Source organism: Cololabis saira, chromosome 3, assembly GCF_033807715.1.
Source record: "Cololabis saira isolate AMF1-May2022 chromosome 3, fColSai1.1, whole genome shotgun sequence".
Taxonomy (NCBI): domain Eukaryota; kingdom Metazoa; phylum Chordata; class Actinopteri; order Beloniformes; family Belonidae; genus Cololabis; species Cololabis saira.
In genome coordinates, this window is record NC_084589.1 from 30,229,309 (window position 1) to 30,250,263 (window position 20,955).

At 38.8% G+C, this 20,955-nt stretch overlaps 1 protein-coding gene across 2 annotated transcripts; it reads left to right on the forward strand.

The window, feature by feature from the left end:
* The first annotated feature begins 264 nt into the window (after window positions 1-264).
* Window positions 265-20,928, forward strand: LOC133435934 (carcinoembryonic antigen-related cell adhesion molecule 1-like). 2 transcript variants are annotated; one of them, XM_061717175.1, is made up of 12 exons: window positions 265-399; window positions 624-938; window positions 2,733-3,011; window positions 3,619-3,888; window positions 10,395-10,673; window positions 10,867-11,136; window positions 13,607-13,876; window positions 14,025-14,282; window positions 14,759-14,870; window positions 15,179-15,225; window positions 15,315-15,352; window positions 18,640-20,928. In XM_061717175.1, exons 1-12 carry the CDS (start codon window positions 360-362, stop codon window positions 18,841-18,843), a joined length of 2,382 nt encoding a protein of 793 aa, XP_061573159.1. In that variant the 5' UTR covers window positions 265-359; the 3' UTR covers window positions 18,844-20,928. The 2 variants fall into 2 exon arrangements, with proteins under 2 accessions (XP_061573159.1, XP_061573158.1); XM_061717174.1 differs by lacking the exons at window positions 10,395-10,673; window positions 10,867-11,136.
* The last annotated feature ends 27 nt before the right edge of the window (window positions 20,929-20,955 follow it).

A 20,955-nucleotide genomic window follows, 5' to 3' on the forward strand; every position in this document is an offset into this window, starting at 1 on the left:
ATGATCCAATCTGGCAAGTGATCCGTAGCAAATAAACCAGTACCAACCTAGAAGTGACACTAGGGCCTGTAATTAAATTCAACATTTTCTCCATGTTTTGTCCATGTGATTTTAACAGGATTTTCTCTTCTCTCCCAGTTGCACCAACACATTTCCACCACTAGAGGGAGACATACTGCTGATCACGTTTTTTGACCACAGCTGTAGGCGGGAAATAGATTTAGTCAGATGCTCCTATTATGCATATAATTTACAACACTACAAGGAAGTGGACTCTTCTAATAAGGAGTTACCAGTCAGGCCGTCTGGTCATTGAAATGTCCTCAACCACAAATCTGAAGAAATTTTAATCACCAACTATGCTGCTACCCCTTTTTATGTTGGCTGTGGCTTTTAAAGGTAAGGTCTCACATAAAAGTGTTTTAAGATTTTTTTTAAAACAACTTCAGGTCAAATCCTTTCCTTCTTAAAAACTGCTTGTTGTTACTCGTGCATTCATTCTGCATAATGAATTGTTTGATGTCCTTTCTAGACCATGCGTTTTTTTATAAAGTTCCATTCAGAAGTTTTCATTTCAAAGTTGAATTTTTACGCTTCAGCAGTTTTATTCTTTGCTTTTCCAGGTTTATGTGAAGGAGCTGGTGTGTTACCAGATGGTCCTCTGAATGCATCTGTAGGAGGGACGGTGATGTTCACCCCAACTCTGACTCCATCAGATGGACCCTTTACTGCAGTGTTCTGGAAATTTGGTATTAAGGATATAGTAAGCTATGATCCACCTGAAAGCATACCTCATCCAGACTATGGGGGCAGGATCACCTTCTTCCCATCTACTGCATCTCTGGAGCTCAGGGATCTGACACTTGATGACAGTGGAGAGTATGTAGTCAACATTTTACCAGGATTTCTGCAAGGAGACACCAGACTGGACATATATGGTGAGCAGGAGTTGATTCAATAAATTGTACTTTTTGATCATTCAGAGTGTTCCAACATGGTTTTCAAACTGAAAACTTAGTGTATAGTGTAACTTGGCGATGCCCATTTATTAACACTTTTTTTTTTCTCTTGAGAAAAGGTATGGGAAAGTTTCTATCCAGACCTGTAATTTCTGATTTACAATATATTTTATCATGGTTAGATGCTTGTGCACCATCATTTCTCCCACTATGATCATTTATGCATTATGTCATAGGGGCCTTTTAATAAATCTTCATTTTACAAAGATCTAAGCAGTTTCTATCTTTCTTTTACAGCCCTATAGAAGTGCAGGTGTAGCCCCCTGTAGTAACTGGGTAGATTTTTTTTTCATCTGTATATTATATATTGCCTTGGATAAAATAATCTGATAAATGTAATGTAATGGATTGACTGAGGATACTGCACACTAAATATTATGATTATTATTATTAATACTATTATTATGACTATTTTTATTATTATTATTATTAGTAGTAGTAGGAGTAGGAGGAGGAGGAGGAGGAGGAGGAGGAGGAGGAGGAGGAGGAGGAGGAGGAGGAGGAGGGACAGTGAGGTTCTCTGCAACTCTTGACTCCAACAGATGAACCATTTACTGTAGTGATCAGGACATTTGGAAATACAGATATTATAACGTATACACACCAACATCAAATGATATACAACCAGAGTATGAGGGCAGGATCACCTTCTTCCTAACTACTGTTTTGCTGAAATCTGACATTTATTGACAATGGACAATACTGTCAGATTTTAGCAGGAAATCTGCCAGGAAAACCACACTGGACACATTTGATGAGCAGGTGCTGACATTCAACAGAAAAATATTGATACAGAAAATGGAAAGATTGTTTTTCAATGTTATATATGAGATTGTCTTTTTTATTGTTTCAGTGCATGCTTTAATTAACCATTAATCTATTGTACATGTCTTGCTTTCTACAAAATGCCTGACACTGGATAACTTTGATTTGGTCTAGACATTGTGTGATTATTATTTGGACATGTGCAGAGGAGGGAGAGTCAATTTATTGGGAAAAGGATGCTAAGGTGGGAACTGCCAGGCAGGAGACCTAGAGGAAGACCAAAGTAGTGAAGGAGGACATGAGGTTGGCTGGTGTGGGAGGAAGAGGAAGCACAGGATAGGGAGAGATGGAGAAAGATGATTATCTGTAGCGACCTCTGAAAGGAGCAGCCGAAAGGAAAAGAAGAGGGAGAGTGAGACTGATTCACCTTAATATAAATGAGGGATCGTTCGCAGCAGCATCTCTAAGTGTTGAAACACCTTTCATGGATTTTACTTTAAATATTTTAACTATTTGATCCATTTCAACTTTTTATGAATAAATAAAATAAAATAAGATATCAAAATTTGATCACTGAAAAGAACGTGTGTAGTGCTGCTGAAACTCAATTTAAATGCTACAGGTAATACTACTAGCCTAACTTTATCAAATATGGACGCAGTTGACCCATCAGACATTTTGGACGAACATTAAATATGAAATATAATTCAGACAAGTCCTTTTACGTAAACTGTCTGTTCAAAATATAACTTTGATTGGTTATTTACATGTTGTTATGGAAATAATTCAAATTAATTAGATGCGACCACAAACTTTTAAAATCAGCCATTCCTGCTCATTAAGTAAATCTTTAAAAAGAAACTGATTCTTCATTATTTAATAATTGTTCTGGTCTACCACTTTCTAAAATGATGGTTACCATGGACACATTTTGATTTTCCTCCACAGAGCCAGTCTCCAGTGTAACAGTAACTCCTCACAGTTCAGACTTGGTTGAGTTCAACAATTCTGCTCGTCTGTCCTGTTCCTCCTCTGGATCATTTCCCTCTTATGTCTGGATGAACGGCAGCTCTGAGGTTACAGCCAGTGACAGAGTTCAGCTCACTGGTGGAGGCTCCAATCTGACTGTAGTAAACGTGAACCGCTACGACCAGGGATCATACAGGTGTCGTGTGTTCAATCCTGTCAGTGATGCCATCAGTGATCCAGTGATCATCTCTGTCAGCTGTGAGTTATGAACACACGTTTAGTTTCTGCATGCAAACATTAGTAAAAGTTTAGATTACTTTAATGAATGTCTAACTGAATTGACTACAAAATCTAAATTAAAGGAGCTGTATGTAAGAGCAATAATAAAACAAATCATAAAATGACCCCGATATGTCAACAGACATTCATTTCAAATACTTATGTCACTGACAACAGCACTCAAGCCAGGATATTCCAGTTTAAAAAGAGGAGTTGCAGCCCTCAACTGATGTTTATGTTGTCATTTTTTGTTTTGGCCTGAAGCTCCACCCTCCACCTATCTCCCAATCACAAAGTCAGTATTGTTTCGGCATCCGGGTTGCCAGCTCGGCTCTAATTATCGCAGCCATGGCAGCCTACGTTCCTGCTGCATTCTGCAGCCTACCTGGCAACCTCTGGTCAGGGGGAGGAGGGGGAGGGTACACGCCGCTCAACAATATTTTGAAAGTGACTGCAGTACCAGTTTTGGACGTTTCTTACAGACGGCTCCTTTAAGTCAGAACAAGACCTAACGATTAATCTGACTGTATTTTATTTTTTTCAACAAACTAACATTATTTATCTTTGCTGTGTCTTGTACGATCAGTTGGCCCAGAAAATGTAAAAATTACAGTTTCTCCATCACAAAACCTCTACAAGGAGGGGTCAGACATCAGCCTGACCTGCTCAGCTGAGTCTAGACCTCCATTCCTCCAGTTTTTCTGGTTTCTGGATGGAGAGCAGCTGTCTGGTACTGGACCAGAACTCACACTGATGAACATTCAGACGACTCAGAGTGGAAACTACAGCTGTCAGGCCTTTCACAACAAAACTCTGAAATATGAAACATCTCAACCTTCATCAATCACTGTTCTACGTAAGTCTGAAAAGGTTTTCCCACAAAGACTTGAGTTTATGAAAACTGTAAATTTGGTTGTAACACTATTTCTTATAAATCATATACAAGGAAAAATATTTTTAGATTCAAAATGATTTGTTGACAAAAGAAACAATATGCCTGTTATCAGAGCTCTTGATATCCGTCAGGTTGAGAAGATCCGTAATGTATTCTACATACACTGGGTCAAATCCACACTAGACAGCACTGGTGAAGAACAGCTTCTTCCTCCTGAGTTGACTCTTGGTTTACCACAATCTCTACAAGGCAGACCAGTAGTCACATTCATCAGCCTTATTTCTCCCCCTCTCATCATTTTACCTCCACAACTTCCCTGAATTGTGTTTCTTTCGCTGAGCCTGCCAGTACCAGCTGTCTTGGCTGACGGCTCCCTCTCCTCCAGGTGTAAATGTCTGGGTTTGTGGGACCAGCCACCTTTTGTACCCATGACTCTGCACCTCTGCAGAAGCAGTGGAGGCCGAGAACACGACCCGTTCTGACTCAATAGTTCAGTCTCCTTCTAAACAGAAGCTCTGCTGACAGGGGAGGTGATGATCTCATGGACTGAGGCCTACACTGAATTCTCCAAATTCAACCCCAGTAAACAATGACGTGCACATCGTCTGACCAGGATGTCTCCTTTTTTTGTGTTTTATCTCACTGCCAGGTGATGATAATCTGAAGCGTCATTTCCTCTCTTGCTCGTAGTTGCTAAATGAGGTGTTCCTACATAGTTTAACCACATACTGTACAATGGAAGCTGCACATAAAGCTGTGATAATAGTTGTCTTCTCTGATCAGTAACTCATCCTACAAGAACATTTTATTACTATTATTATATCCTCAGTCTGCTAAAGGATTTACTTTCAGTAACGCTGTTACACTTTTGTATAGGCATAGCCTTTTCTAGGAAAGTCAAATGAAATCCAGGTTCTGATTCATTATTTTAACACTCCAGCAGATTTTAAAATAGGAACTGGTCTTTGTTTTATCATTTAAATGTTTACAGTTCATTCATTTAAAGTGGACATTTTCACACTTGAGAATATTCAACAGACGCTAATATCACTTTACAAGAAATACGGTTGAGAAAAAAAACATCTATGTTGACTGATATAATGTTTATTGGGTTGACAGAACCAAAAGAGGAAGTGGTAGGATCATCTGTTGACTGAATGATATGTGAATATATTATTTTCAAACTCAAGCAAGAAAGCAGATGAAAGTCATAGTTCTCCATTGTGACGTGTTAAAAACTCTTGATACCAGTTTTGGTTGTCACAGGATCCTTTCAGTCATTAGACATAATATTCCTTCTATTATTAAGTTTTTATCTGAACCAATCTGTCAGATCCTCAATAGTTCCACCAGGTCCAGTTTGGAGTGCTTGGCAAATGCATCGTCAATTGATTCAAACTTAATCAATACTATTCATACAGGATTGTTTTTGCAGTGATGTTGATAACATCCTTGTTATTGCTACAGTTAGGAGCAAACATATCCCTCAAGCATTTACCTTTGTTTAACCTTCAGTAAAAGAAAAAAATCATGTTATGGTTGATGTTATACTCCCTTTAAAAACAGTAGTCACTGTGAATAATGTCTCACACTTTAGCCTTAAAACGCCTATAATAGTCCATGGGCCAGAGCCCAAAATTTCACTTGTCAGTACCACTCAAGGTGACCAAACTTGCTTATAATTTTTGAAAATATCCATGTCTGTAGATTATATTTTGGTATGATAACCCTTCCTGAGTGGCAGCTGTATCATAGTTATCAGCTCATGAAGTTACCCACCCCCTTCAGAAAATTACATTTTAGATGCTGCTGCATATCCTGGTTTAGACTCATACAGGATATCTGTCAATGTTTCACAATATTGTCTTTGGTATCATTTTAAAGGGGACCTTTGAAGCGTTCATTCAAGCTAAGATGTGATACATTTCCTGAATCCTTATGCTCCTATGAGTATTCCAATTTTTGTATTTTGTGTCTCTGTTGTTCCTAGATGACACAGGGATAAAAGATAGTATATCATTTAGGCGAAAATTGTGTAAAAATGTGTGTTTATAGTTTAAAGAGCTGCAGTGACCTCTATGTTGGTCAGAAAGATTCACATCTTAGCTTGAATGAATGCTTAAAATGATACCAAAGACAATATTGTGAAACATTGACAGATATCCTGAACATGAGTCTAAACCAGGATATGCACCAGCATCTAAAATGTAATTTTCTGAACTTCATGAGCTGATAACTATGATCCAGCTGCCACTCAGGAAGGGTTATCATACCAAAATATCATTTACAGACATGGATATTTTCAAAAATTATAAGCAAGTTTTGTCCCCTTGAGTGGTGCTGATATCTGGTCTGGCCCATGGACTATAATAACTAAACAAACAACCCAGGCGTATGGGCAGCAACAGCTGATACTCTAAGATCACTAATGGTGAGTTTTTCTCATCGACAGTTTGTTAACACACACTTTAACACTCTAGGCCTGATAATAATAACCAAAACGGCTGCTTCTTCAGAGGTGCTCAGACCTGCAAATCATCAGTTAAAAGCATCTGATGAACTGGCCACACTGGCCTCTAATTATCCTCTTAGTTCCTATGTAAACACTAAAGGTGGATTTAGACTTTAACACACTGTTTTTGCAATTTTGTTTAGTTTTTCATCATTGAATAATAACATGGTGTTGTTCAACTGCTGTCTTTTCCTAACTTAACGGGCTGGAGAGTGTATGATGACATCCTCCGATATATAAAATGATACATTCTAAGAGTAAAAGGGGTTTTAGTTTTCTTTTCATGTGAATCCTCAAAGCTTTCCCTTTGAAATCTGCTGCCATATTTCAGGTGTTTCATTGGAGGCCTGCTGGTGGGCCAAGGCTCAGACAACTCTGAGAGGAAACTACGACTATCAGATCTTTGATAAAAACCTCTATAGCTATTAAACATTTAGCTGTCATTGTGCTGGATTTTCAACATTTTGAAAGATATAGCAATGTGTTTGTATGAATTGTAGCTCAGTGGTTTGTATGAATTGTAGCTCAGTGGTTTGTATGAATTGTAGCTCAGTGGTTTGTATGAATTGTAGCTCAGTGGTTTGGTTGTTAGCCCAGTTGTCTCACTGTAAAACAGTCAAATCTTGGCTGCTGCATTTCTACGAGGAGTTTGCATGTTCTCCACATGCTCACATGAGTTTATTTCGACTTCCTACCACAGGCCAAAAACATTTATCTTAGAGTTATTCCTGATTCTTCATTGTTAATTTACTTGCACATCAAAGTGAGTGTGTGTGCTTGTTTGTCCTGTAATGACTGGCAGTCTGTCCTGGCTAAACTCCTGCCTTTAGCCATAAGACAGCTGGGGTAAACGCTTATTAGTAATATGTGGGTACAGATGATGGATGTGTCTACACATACAGTATAGACCAAAAGTTTAGACACAATTCCAAATCTGTTTGAATGAGAAGGTGTGTCCTAACTTTTGGTCTATAGGGGAGAGCGGGGTGAATTGAGCCAGTTTTTACCTAAGGCCTCTTTAAAGTGAGGGCATGACAGTAATGTATCCAACTAAAATATGTACATATATTTCAGGATGTGGTGCGCCCATGGGAATAATCGCCTTTGATCTAAAATTAACTGTTTTCAAAATATGACTTTTAAAAAAAAAGTAGTCTCTTGGCTCAACTTGCCCCCGGTGAGGGGTAAGTTGAGCCCAGGGAGAGGATAAGTTGAGCCACAGGGGGGTAAATTGTGCCACTGATTATGTTGAAGTAAAACTTAACATTTTCACCTCATTTAATGCCATATCAAAGCAAGACAAATTCAACACCAAATGACTCCTTAAATGTTTTATTGTTAACAATGAAGAAAAAAATGAACTTCAAGGCTACTACTCAACATCCCACTTGTCAATGCTGCACGGGAATACGAACGTCTTCTCCCTTCTGGCTGTTCCCCCAAGTTTTTGCGGTTTTGGGAGTTTCATGAGCACATCACCTCTAGGGATGAGTCCTTCATCATTCTCTTTGAATGTGAAGTTGGGCTTTTCATTCACAGAACCATCACAACTTTGCCTCAGAAACTTTGCACTGATGTCAGTGCCCTCAACGTTCTCCACCAATCCAATGTAATTATAGGATTTTTTTTTACCTAAAAAAGTTCACAATGACGAAGTCACCAGCAGACAGATTCTTGTCACTATCATCATCTGAGCGACTGTAAACAACAGTTTTTTTCTTGGTTATGATTTGTTTCGACCCTTTCAGAATCTTTTTCTTCTGCTTTTCAGTCTTTTTATTTGCTCTGTCATTGTGTGCCTTCTCCAGCTCCAGGGTTTCTGGAGTGTCGGTCAAGATTTTTGTTTTCACTTTCTTCCTTTTTATTCTAGGTTTAGTTGGTGTGCCTTTAGGGAAGGGAAGTATGTCTTCTGGGGACACATACCCCAAATGGGCAGGAGAACCAGTAGCATCACTTGTGGACGAGTGTTCAGGACTGATGATGAGTTGATTTTACAGGCAGGTCAGCTCTGTTTGCTGGCTCCTCGGGATTTGGCCTGTCTGTGACCATGGATGGGGCATAATCTTCATCTGGAAAGGTATCCCTGTTAAAAAGGAATATGCCTGTTGTTTTAAATCCTGAGATGATGTTCCTCGGTGTCATTGCTGACATGAATGCTTCCTTCACAAGTCCTGGAATGTCATATATTGTTGCGGTTTTACCAGGGTTTGTACGCATCCAACCATCCATGGCTCTATTGTAGTAGGTCTTCAGTGGTCCATAGACTGTTTTGTCTAAGGGTTTCAAGCGATGGGAGGTGTGAGGAGGCAGAGTGAGCATGACAACACCATTTTCCTTTGCAGTTTTCACAGCCTTCAGTGAAATGTGAGATTCATGATTATCAAGAATCAGCAGAACTGGGTGATCAATAGAGCAGTTTGTGTGACGTATGAAGTGCTCCAGAAAGATGACAAAGGCTTCTTCATTCATCCATCCATATTTTGTTGCCTGACCTATGGATCCTGCTGGTGATCCCCTGATGAAGTGGTCCTTGAAACGGACACGGGGAAAGATGAACATGGGTGGGGCTGCATTTCCAGTGGCATTTACTGCACAGGCCACAGTGACAAGCTCCCCTCTTTCAGCAGATGTTACAGAACCCACTTGCTTCTTCCCCATTTCTGTTACAATTTGCTTCGGTGTCTGCACTGTTGTAACACCAGTTTCATCCAGGCAACCCTGGTCCTTGAGGGCCACTGTCCTGCATGTCTTAGATGCTACCCTGCTTTAACACACCTGATTCTAATTAATCATCGTCATCAGCTTGTCATCCAGGCCTGCATAATTCTGTTGATGACACAGGTACTTTTATCACGGTGTGCTGAAGCAGGGTAGCATCTAAAACATGCAGGACAGTGGCACTCGAGGACCAGGGTTGCCTACCCCTGTTATAGATCATGTGTGGAGGGAAACTGTACCTGAAATAACATTCAAAATTAGTGCTGTTAATCAAAGAAGCTTAAAGCAGTTTGAGGTTGCAGATTTAGTCAGTTTATGTGGTAGGCCTTGTCTATCAATCATAATGTTACATGTCCATCACTGATGTGAGGTTATCGAAGAACTCCCCCACATTGTGCCTATTAAAGGCAGTGGCTCTTCCGAGAGAGGTTGCTTCAGGAGTGCGGCATGACAGATGGTGGCGCATCCTAAAACTCATGAACCAATCACGTCCTATAAAAGGTTAAAAGTTGATATATAGACTATATCAGGGGTGCCGAATTTTACATGTTAATATTAGTATTACTCTAACATTTTTATATGCTACTACTATCTTTTTTTCCCCATTACCCATAATACATCTTGCCAGGATGAAGTCTAATATTCAAAGACTTTCACCTTTAATATTGGTTAGCTTATGATTCAATATATATATGTATATATATATATATATAAATATATATATATATATATATATATATATATATATATATATAACATGAAGAATATTATTTGTAAATCACGTGACTAGTTGTAGATTTTACTTTAAATATTTTAACTATTTGATCCGTTTCAACTTTTTATGAATAAATAAAATAAAATAAGATAAGATATCAAAGTTTGATCATTGAAAAGAAGGTGTGAGTAGTGCTGCTGAAACTCAATTTAAATTCTGCAGGTAATACTAATAGCCTAACCATCAAACATTTTGGAAGAACATTAAATGTGAAATATAATTTAGACAGGTCCTTTTACGTAAACTGTCTGTTCAAAATATAACTTTGATTGCTTATTTACATGTTGTTAAGGAAATATTTCCAATTAATTAGATGCAACCACAAACTTTTAAAATCAGCCATTCCTGCTCATTAAGTAAATCTTTAAAAATAAACTAAGTCTTCATTATTTAATAATTGTTCTGGTCTACCACTTTCTAAAATGATGGTTACCATGGACACATTTTGATTTTCCTCCACAGAGCCAGTCTCCAGTGTAACAGTAACTCCTCCCAGTTTAGACTTGGTTGAGTTCAACAGTTCTGCTCGTCTGTCCTGCTCCTCCTCTGGATCATTTCCCTCTTATGTCTGGATGAACGGCAGCTCTGAGGTTACAGCCAGTGACAGAGTTAATCTCACTGATGGAGGCTCCAATCTGACTGTAGTAAACGTGAACCGCTACGACCAGGGATCATACAGGTGTCGTGTGTTCAATCCTGTCAGTAATGCCACCAGTGATCCAGTGATCATCTCTGTCAGCTGTGAGTTATGAACACACGTTTAGTTTCTGCATGCAAACACTAGTAAAAGTTAAGATTACTTTAATGAATGTCTAACTGAATTGACTACAAAATCTAAATTAAGTCAGAACAAGACCTAACGATGAATCTGACTGTATTTTATTTTTTTCAACAAACTAACATTATTTATCTTTGCTGTGTCTTGTACGATCAGTTGGCCCAGAAAATGTAAAAATGACAGTTTCTCCATCACAAAACCTCTACAAGGAGGGGTCAAACATCAGCCTGACCTGCTCAGCTGAGTCTAGACCTCCGTTCCTCCAGTTTTTCTGGTTTCTGGATGGAGAGCAGCTGTCTGATACTGGACCAGAACTCAGACTGATGAACATTCAGACTACTCAGAGTGGAAACTACAGCTGTCAGGCCTTTCACAGCAAAACTCTGAGATATGAAACATCTCAATTTTCATCAATCACTGTTCTACGTAAGTCTGAAAAGGTTTTCCCGGTCTGTCAGGTCCTCAATAGTTCCACCAGGTCCAGTTTGGAGTGCTTGGCAAATGCATCGTCTGCATCGTAGATGTTATACTCCCTTTAAAAACAGTAGTCACTGTGTGAATAATGTCTCACACTGTAGCCTTAAAACGCCTATAATAACTAAACAAACAACCCAGGCTGATGGGCAGCAACAGCTGATACTCTAAGATCATTAATGGTGAGTTTTCTCCTCGACAGTTTGTTATCACACACTCTTAACACTCTAGGCCTGATAATAATAACCAAAACGGCTGCTTCTTCAGAGGTGTTCAGACCTGCAAATCATCAGTTAAAAGCATCTGATGAACAGCTACTGGCCGCTACTTATCCTCTTAGTTCCTACAGTATGTAAACACTAAAGGTGGACTTGGACTTGGACTTGGACACTGTTTTTGCAATTTTGTTTAGTTTTCGTTCATTGAATAATAACATGATGTTGTTCATCTACTGTCTTTTCCTAATTGAATGGGCTGCAGAGTGTATGATGACATCCTCCGATATCTAAAATTATAAACTCTTGGAGTAAAAGGGGTTTTACTTTTCTGTTTTTATGTGAATCCTCAAAGCCTTACCTTTGAAATCTGCTGCCATATTTCAGGTGTTCCTATGGAGGCCTGCTGGTGGGCCAAGGCTCAGACACTCTGAGGGGAAACTACGAATAATAACCTCTATAGCTATTAAACATTTAGCTGTCATTGTGCTGGATTTTCAACATTTTGAAAGATATAGCAATGATGTGTTTGTATGAATTGTAGCTCAGTGGTTTGGTTGTTAGCCCAGTTGTCTCACAGTAAAACAGTTGCTGGTTCAAATCTTGGCTGCTGCATTTCTGCGAGGAGTTTGCATGTTCTCCACATGCTCACATGAGTTTATTCCGACTTCTTACCACAGGCCAAAACATTTATCTTAGAGTTATTCCTGATTCTTAATTGTTCATTTACTTGCACATTAAAGTGAGTGTGTGTGCTTGTTTGTCCTGTGATGACTGGCAGTCTGTCCTGGCTAAACTCCTTTAGCCATAAGAGAGCTGGGGTAAACGCTTATTAGTAATATGTGGTTACAGATTATGGATGTGTCTACACATATTTTCACTTAAATATCTGCATAGATTAACTCCACGGTTTTCTGTTTGTTTCTATAAGTGACATTTTACATGTTAATATTAGTATTACTCCAACATTTTTACATGTTACTACTGTTTTTTTTTCTCCCATTACCCATAATATATCTTGCCAGGATAAACTCTAAGATTGAAAGACTTTCACATTTAATATTGGGTTGCTTAAACTTATGATTCAAACAATATAATATGAAGAATATATATTTTTTTTTCCATGATTTTTTCCCCCATTTTTCACCACCCAGTGCTCTAGCTAAGTAACAGTCCTGGGCATTGCTCCCTCTGTCAACCCCGGGAGGGCCCTGCACTGAGCTCAAGTCTCCTTATCCTGAGGAGTGAGCAGGCCTCTTCTTTTCACCAGACAGGGTGGGGCTTCTCTGGCCGGACGTAGCGCGTGGAAGGATCACGTTATTCCGGCCAGATCCTCCCCACCCCATCTGGCGCCCCGGCTGGCCAGAGGGGGCATGTATAGCCCAGGATTAGTGCATGTTTTTGTGAGGGTAGCTCACATTAGCTACCCAAGGAAACACAGGGAGAACATGCAAACTCCTGAAGAATATTATTTGTACATCACATGACTAGTTGAAATAAGTTGATGCTTGTCATGAGTCTATGACTAACTCATGCAGGTCCCTTGAACTTTTCAGACTTCTTTTCAGGCAAAAAAAGGAAAACCACACAATCTGTCCAGCATTAAAATCAAAAAATATAGTTCTGCGATTTCATGGATAAGATGAACTCCAGAGTTCAGATGTTGCTCTCTGGATTCCACCTTGTAGCTCTATATATGTAATAAATGCTGGAAGAAGGTTTATTTTAGGTATTTTAAGTTTTATTTGTGTAATTATGATGTATGTATTAACCAAGTAATCAGTGTTTATCACATGAAGAGACTGACCTTAAATAAAATGTACATTAAATGTAACGAAAGACAACCGGACATACACAATCCTGCAGTTGTGTTTCCCTCCATGTTGTTTGTGTTCTGCCTCCAGCTGGGTTTTGGACCTTGTCGCTGCAAAATAGCTCATATTTGCAAATGCACATATGTGTGGTGTTGGGAGTTCTACTCTGTCATTTAGATATGACATTTGTATGATTTGTTTACCACCATTCAAAATGTTAACATGTTATAATATGTCAATATTGTGTTAACAGGTACACTTTACTAATCTTGCTTTAATATTTTTGTTATTTATAGGCTTTATCGGTCACTTTTGGGGCTGTCAGTTACACAATTATTTTTAGTTCTGGTTTCATATTTTTTCTTACAAGCCTCTATATTTGTTTACCAACAGAGAAAATATCAGGAGCTAATGTGACACCATCAAACCCGACCATTGAGGGAAAACCTGTCAACTTAACCTGTGATGCTTCTGGCTCTCCCACTGCCAGAAAATGGATGAAGGACGGTTCAGATCTGATCCCGAATGACAACATGATACTTTCTGATGATAACAGAGTGTTGTCATTTAACACTGTAAACAGAGAAAACAATGGAGATTATCTCTGTAACATCAGTAACCCTGTCAGCAGCAGTGATGCTAACTACAGTATGGATGTAATATGTAAGTAATATATCATTTAGTTTCCTTTTTATGTACAAACATAGAGGGGACCATAATATTGAGTACATTGATATAACATCAATACTGAAATTGTTGATTTGTAAGTTATTTATAAGAACTGCTGATGTCACAAATATTTGTTTTTCAGATGGGCCAGAAAATGTTAGGATCACAGGTAAAGATAATGTAACTGTAAGTGAACCTATAAAACTGACCTGCTCTGCCAACTCTACTCCATCTGCCACGTTCACCTGGATGTTTAATAGAACTGCGATTCCTGTTAATTCTCCTGAGTTCTCAAAAGAATATGCTGAACTTTCTCATGCTGGAATTTACACCTGTGAAGCGTTGAATCACATAACTGACAGAAGATCATCTGCAACGTTTGAACTGTTTGTTCATGCAGGTATGTAATAATATAATAATAATAATGATCTCTATATTCGTCAGTATACATGGAAACACACTGAAATTTGCCCTTTGCTTTTTAACCCATCACTAGTTAAACTAGTAGCAGTGGGCTGCCTTCATTCTGGTGCCCAGGGAGCAATTAGGGTTAAGGGCCTTGCTCAGGGGCCCAAAGTGGTATATTTTTGGTTGTCTGGGGGCTTGAGGTGGGCTTGGGTCCTCCAGACCCAAACCCACCTCTTTAACCACTAGACTACCACTTCCCGTATGTGAAGCAGTGATTTCAGATATGTTTGATCCTTCTGGATGTTCAAGCCAGGTTATAGTTTTATAACTTTTACAATATGAAGAGTGGTGGGACACCTGTAGCGTTTTTCATGCATACGGTATGTTTTCTACCAAGTTTTTAAGGTCACTGTATCAAAGATATGAAGATATAAAGTTGTAAAGATGTATGAAAATATTAATTTCTAGGAAGCATACAACCATCAGGATTATCTGCTGGTGCCATCGCTGGAATAGTGATTGCATGTTTGGTCATCGTTGCTGCAGCTGCTGGTGGCGTGTACTACATCAGCAGAGGAAAGTAAGTGGAAACCTGATTTCAAGTATAAACTGGGAAACTTTTTTTTCTCTTTTAATTAATTTAATAGACAATTAGTTCATATTTGGCAAAGATCACTTTCTGATTTACAGGTTTTGCAATTGTACTTGATTGTGACTAAGGTTTGATTTTAGGTTTTTGTTGTTTATTCCCGCAAGTAGTAAACATGTTTCATGTTGGATGTCTTGTATAACTTTATTTTGTTGAGGAAACGATGCAATAAAAGGAAGATTAGGTTTAACAATGTGTGTTTAGTTTTCTGTGTTCTGACTTTGTATTCCTTGAAACAGAAAACGTGGGCAAAAATCCTCTAATAGAAACACTGCCTCTGCAGGAGGTAAGAGTGTGTTCATGTTGTCTTTTTTGTTGATTTATTAATATAGTGTTATTTAGCTCTTTTTTCTAAATATTCTCATCTTTTAAAAGGTGGTGGCCAACAGGACAACGCAGCACATGGAAGTGAGGTAAAAGTGATCAGTGATGTTACATAGGAACATTTGTGGGTATTGACAAAACATTTTCAATACCATCTATTATATGATATAATTGTCATGTTTACTTTATAAATGTAGTGAAAATTGAAGAGGCCAAAATTAATGTCCCCATCACCACAGCAATCAACAGCATTTAAACCTTACTCAAAGGACTACTTGAGCAGCACTTGTGTCACTGCAGTACTTGATTAAGACTCTTCTTAAATCCTCCTTAGGAAGTGATGTTTCCATCTTAAAAATGAAAGAAATCCGGCTGAAACTCTGAAGGCGAAAGTTATACTGCCATTTCAAAATATTTCGGTATGTCTTGCAACTTTGCAAAAAACAAGGAGACAAACTATGTCAAAACAAACCTGGATGTGGTTAAACATGGGAGATTTCCAAAACATTGGAGCGGAAAATACTGAGCAGAGTCCGGAGTCTGCCCAGTGCTAACTGATGGGATTTTCAAAATGAGATATTGTCTCGGCTGTGGTGGATCAGACCCAGATGGAGACCAGAGTTCTAAAAACGTGATTTATTTTATCTTAAAACAAAGAAAAGCGCTGCTTAGCAAGATACAAAAAAAACCCTGAACATGAACATGACAAAATCCAATACTACAAAAACTTGACCTGAAACACGAAGGAAGGAACAGTACAAACCAGCAGGGAGTGAGAGGAAGACAAGAGAAGATATACACAGAAGGCTTGATGAGACACAGGTGCACATGATCAGGACAGATGGGAACAAGGGAAGTCAAGACAAAACTTCAACACAAAGACATGGGCTTTCAAAATAAAACAGTAACTAAAACACCAAAACTGTCAAGAATTCAAAAACGTGACAGATATCAGTTTTTAGCAGGTTGAGAGTGATTGAGAAAAATGATCCAGAGCCATATCTTTTTGATCCAGAAAACACTGTAGTAGAACTACAGGTTTGGGAAGCCGATTGTCCACTACGCGCTGGCTGAGGGATGTCACTTACTTCTCAAGCTCCCTGATCACACATCACCTGGCAGCAGTGGTACTGCAGGTAATCGCTGCAGCCAGCTCGTGGTGCCTCGCCAAAGTATAGCTCCTTAAATATATATGTCTATGACATTGCTCCATCACGTTACAAAGTTATTTCTACAAAAGATAAATGCACAAGTCTGCACTTATGGAAATAAGAAACATTTTAGAGTAATCAAGAATTGTATTTCATCACTTGACCAGAGTATACCAATCCACTTCAAGGATTATGCTCGGCTAGGCTCACAGAGCCTTTATCAAACTGAATTTGAAAGCAGAGCTAATTCCCAATAGGTTATTTTAAACCTTTGATGTCAATGCTTGAAAACCACACCATTTGGATGAACTGGAAAATTTTTTAGTGGAAAAATGGGCTAAGATCCCCAAGGGACATGTTCCAACTAAAGGCTGAATTAAGGTTCTGCATTACACCAACGCAGAGCATACGCCGTTGCCATGATGCTGTTGTGAACCCTTCGGACTTCTCCGTAACTCCATTTCGCCGCGGTGCAATACCCCCTGAGAGCGCTAGTTGATACTTTGTTTAGCTTTTGTTTTTTTCTGGTCAGTGAATCAAAGAGATAAGGACAACTATTGTGCAAAAAACCAAAACAACCCACCCAAAAAAAATCACACACACACGAAGAAAAGAGCGCTGAAAGTTCCCTACTGCTTCACGAACCGGAACCGGAAATGCGTTGTTACCATGTGAAACAATGACAGCCTTCTCAGTCTGCGTTGGGTCTGCGTCGCCTCGACGCGTAGTTACAATTTTTGGGAGGTGCATGTCAGGCTACAACGTAGCCTACGCCGTAAGGTGCGTGTCGCCGCGTACCCTACGGCGTAGGCTATGCGTTGATTTAACACGGAACCATAATTCAGGCTTAAGTCAGGAGCTATAAGACATTGCAGTCTTTAGTAGGTTCAAAGGCTACATAGTTTATTATTAATTGTCTAAGGGCTGAGAATTCAGGCCTTGACATATTTTTTATTTTCTTTCAACCGAACACACATTCAGTGGTCCACATTTAGTGCCCCTTGGTGGCCTGGTGGGGGCACTGTTCTGGGGGTCCTTGTGGACTTTGGGGGGATTTGCGTAGAGCACTGCGCTGGCGTGGGTGTTCAGCCCCTTGGTGGCGATGTTTGGGGTTTGGCCTTGGTGCCTCCCTTCGCTCTTCATCGCTGCCCGGACGTCTACACTGCCTGGCGGGTGTATGTCTGTGCTGGGGCGGGTTGGACGGGCGCCCACAATACATTGATTCATACTAGAGTTAACGTTGTTATACATGGTTTTGACATGTCTGGAATGAATCAATTAATGAATTAATCTAATGAATGAAAACACATGAGTAAGATGTTTTAATTTTTTTTTTTGGGGCTCTAGTGGCCCTTTATTCAAGCTGCAGATATGAAAGGGGTAGGGAGAGAGAGATCGGGGATGACATGCAGCAAAGGTGCACAGGCCGGGATTCGAACCTGCGACCGCTGCAGGAAGACTGTAGCCTCAGTATATGAGCCGCTGCTTAACCCACTGCGCCACCGAGCGGCCCATGATGTTTTAATTTAGCAGTAATGGAGATGTATCTGTGCTTTTGGAACCAAGTCACTTCCATGGAGCAGTAAATTGTTTTGTTTGATTTCATAAAGGGAACTTATCATTTTGGCCGTATACATCCATATATGCGTAAATACGAGTGAAGATGTCTGGAGTTTTGCTTAGGTCATGAGACATCTGTGAAGAACGCTGCAAGACGTGTCTACAATAGCAATCATTCACGGATCCACAAACAGTGTTAAACATTAAATTTTGAAATAGAATCTGGTTCGGTACTTATTATCACGTCCTTTGGCATTAAAATAGTGTAAACAACACAAAGTGCTATCTGTTGCAACTTTATTTATAGAGATAGTAAGAGATAAGTAGGTAAGATGATTTTTGTGTTAAACCTGCTCCGGGGGAGTATTTTGTAGTATTTTGATGCACAATTAATGTGTAGCTACTCTGCATTATAAGAGCTAAAACAGTAGCTTTCGAACTCATAGCACTTTACTCCATTACTCAACACTGGACTTTGAACCAGAACAAAGAGATCTGCTACCATAGAAACCAGTCCAGACCAGAACACTACATGTTTGGTATTTTATGTGCTGCTATTCTAAGAGAGAGTTTGTTTTCATAGATTGTCAAATAAAGAAAAATGCAATACCTGAACCAAATGAAAATGTATTTTATTATTTTTCCCTTTCTTTTTTATTTTGCAGGACTTGAACTATGCGGACATCAATTTTTGTAGGAACGGAAATAAAGGGACAGTCGAGCTGGGATTGCAGAATGCTTCATCAGACTACGCTGAGCTCCAAGTCAATAACAGTCGGCCTGCAGGGACCTCCCCTCCCACCTACGACGTCCACATGCAGAGAGCGAACAGGCCGGCTCCTGGGGTCCGGCAAAACCAAAGAAGTTAGATCTGATGATGCAGGTCAGACTGAAGGCCAGATGCAGCTGATGTTTTAAGAAATATGCACTTCGCTCTCAGTTTCTTTATGGCGTACAAATTTAGGCTGGAGCTTGCTTATTCAAAGCTCTTTATGGGTTAATCATCAACTATTGTTGACAGCTATTGCCAAAATGATGTCACACTGCACACTGTTGCTCTATTAATGTTTAATGTGTGCAGTAAATGCAAAGTGACCAGTAAAAGTCACTGTGAATTAGTTGTTTGCTTGAGCTTAACACGTCCCATGTGATACATATTTGACTCCACACATGCACTGTTTGATTCTGTTTGTAAATCACCAAAGATTAGCTATATTTAGTTCCATAAGGAGTTAATGTGTAAAATAATATCAGTTCTACATGTTATTAAAGAAATACACATTTAAGTTATGTTGTCAGAATGTGGATAACCTGGATATGACTTGACATCGGTGCAATTTGTTAATTTATCATTGCAGAAGTGAACTATATTCATCTTCTAAGAAGTAGAAAAATAAAGTGAAGTTAATGTTATAATTGAAAAAGCAAGGTTCTGAAGATAACTTATTTTGGCATGTGAAATTTAAAAAAAATGGCAGGATATTTTTATTGGTTATACTTAAGTAAGTAAGTTAGTAAGTATAGATGTAACAACAGATAATACAACACTTCAAGTTGATTTAACAGTTTAAAGTCTAGTTATTGTGTTATCTTCAGCACAATAAATGCCTGAGGTCTAAAGTTCATCCAGTATGTGGGGAAGCTGTGGCCTAATGTTTGCCGTAAACGTTAAACATTGCGGCCTGGAGATTTCATCTCTTGCCAAATGACAGCATCTGGGCTCCAGCGCTCCGTGACATCGAGCATATAGCAGGTGGAAACATTAGATGCTTTGATGAGATAAAACTGAATTTCCTCTGATGTTAAACGTCTGAAATTGCGAAAAGTGGAAGTACAAAAGGGAAGCTAGATTGTGTCACCACTTGCATTTGTACATCTCATGTTTGCTTTTACATCACTTGTGAGCTACCGTGCTTGTGTCAAATATCCACTTGAAGGTGAAGTTCAGCATTTAGCAAGAGAGTAATTTAAGACATGTTTTCCTGAAATAAGTGAAATCAGTAGATAACAAACAACAATGAAACAATGAAAAGTAATCAAATGTACCATTTCAATGAGTTGCATGTGAGATCTGGAAAATTCAGTGAGGTAGTAGTGTATCAGACAAGATATTACAAAAATAATGGAAAAATGTACTAGAGGGATATTTAGAGGGCAAAATTTTCAAATGAAGCTGATACATTGAGATAAATAGACTGCTTTTGTGCCATATTAACCTTGCTTTGTGCTGGATTCAAGAAACTATCACTCTGATATTAAGAAAGGTGTTTCTGAAGCAGAAGAACGACAAACAAAACAATCAAAACAAAAAAGAAAAACTAGGCTACTGTGCACTAAAAACCAAATACATGATTAAATATTGATGAAATATCTAGAAAAACACTAGAAAGATGAAAGAAAGGCTTTATTAAAAGGCAGATTGTAGACTGCTTCACTTTAACCTAAACACATCAGTGCCATTATTTTGACGGTCTCCCAGCAACACAGTAACCTGTTGTTTGATTATTTCCTTCTGCAATGATCCTGCTTCATTCTAGCAATGTGCATTTATTTGTACAATAGCAAAAGTTATATTTTTGTTTCTCTTATTTATAGAAAAAATATATATTATTCAATTCAGGCCAAATTAGAGGGTCAGCAAACCGTGGTGGGTTTGTGTACTGTATATTTTCACTCCCGCTGAAAGTTACTCATTGGCAGAAATTAAACCCTCTGCATGAGTCACGCAGCTCATTCTTTCTGCACTGAAACTGTTATGATCTACCATCACCTATTCACCAAAGATTGCTGTCATTTTATGTGTCTTTGTTCAACCATCCAACCATTGTGTGAAAAATATTTGCCCCTTCTGCCTTTTCAGGATTGCTTTGAATGTAACTCTCAGGATGCCTATATTGTATTTTTAATGATCTTGTTGCTATTTTAAATGCATAAAGAATTTGTTTGAATCACTACTGTGGTGTCTTTTGTCTCTTAGAATA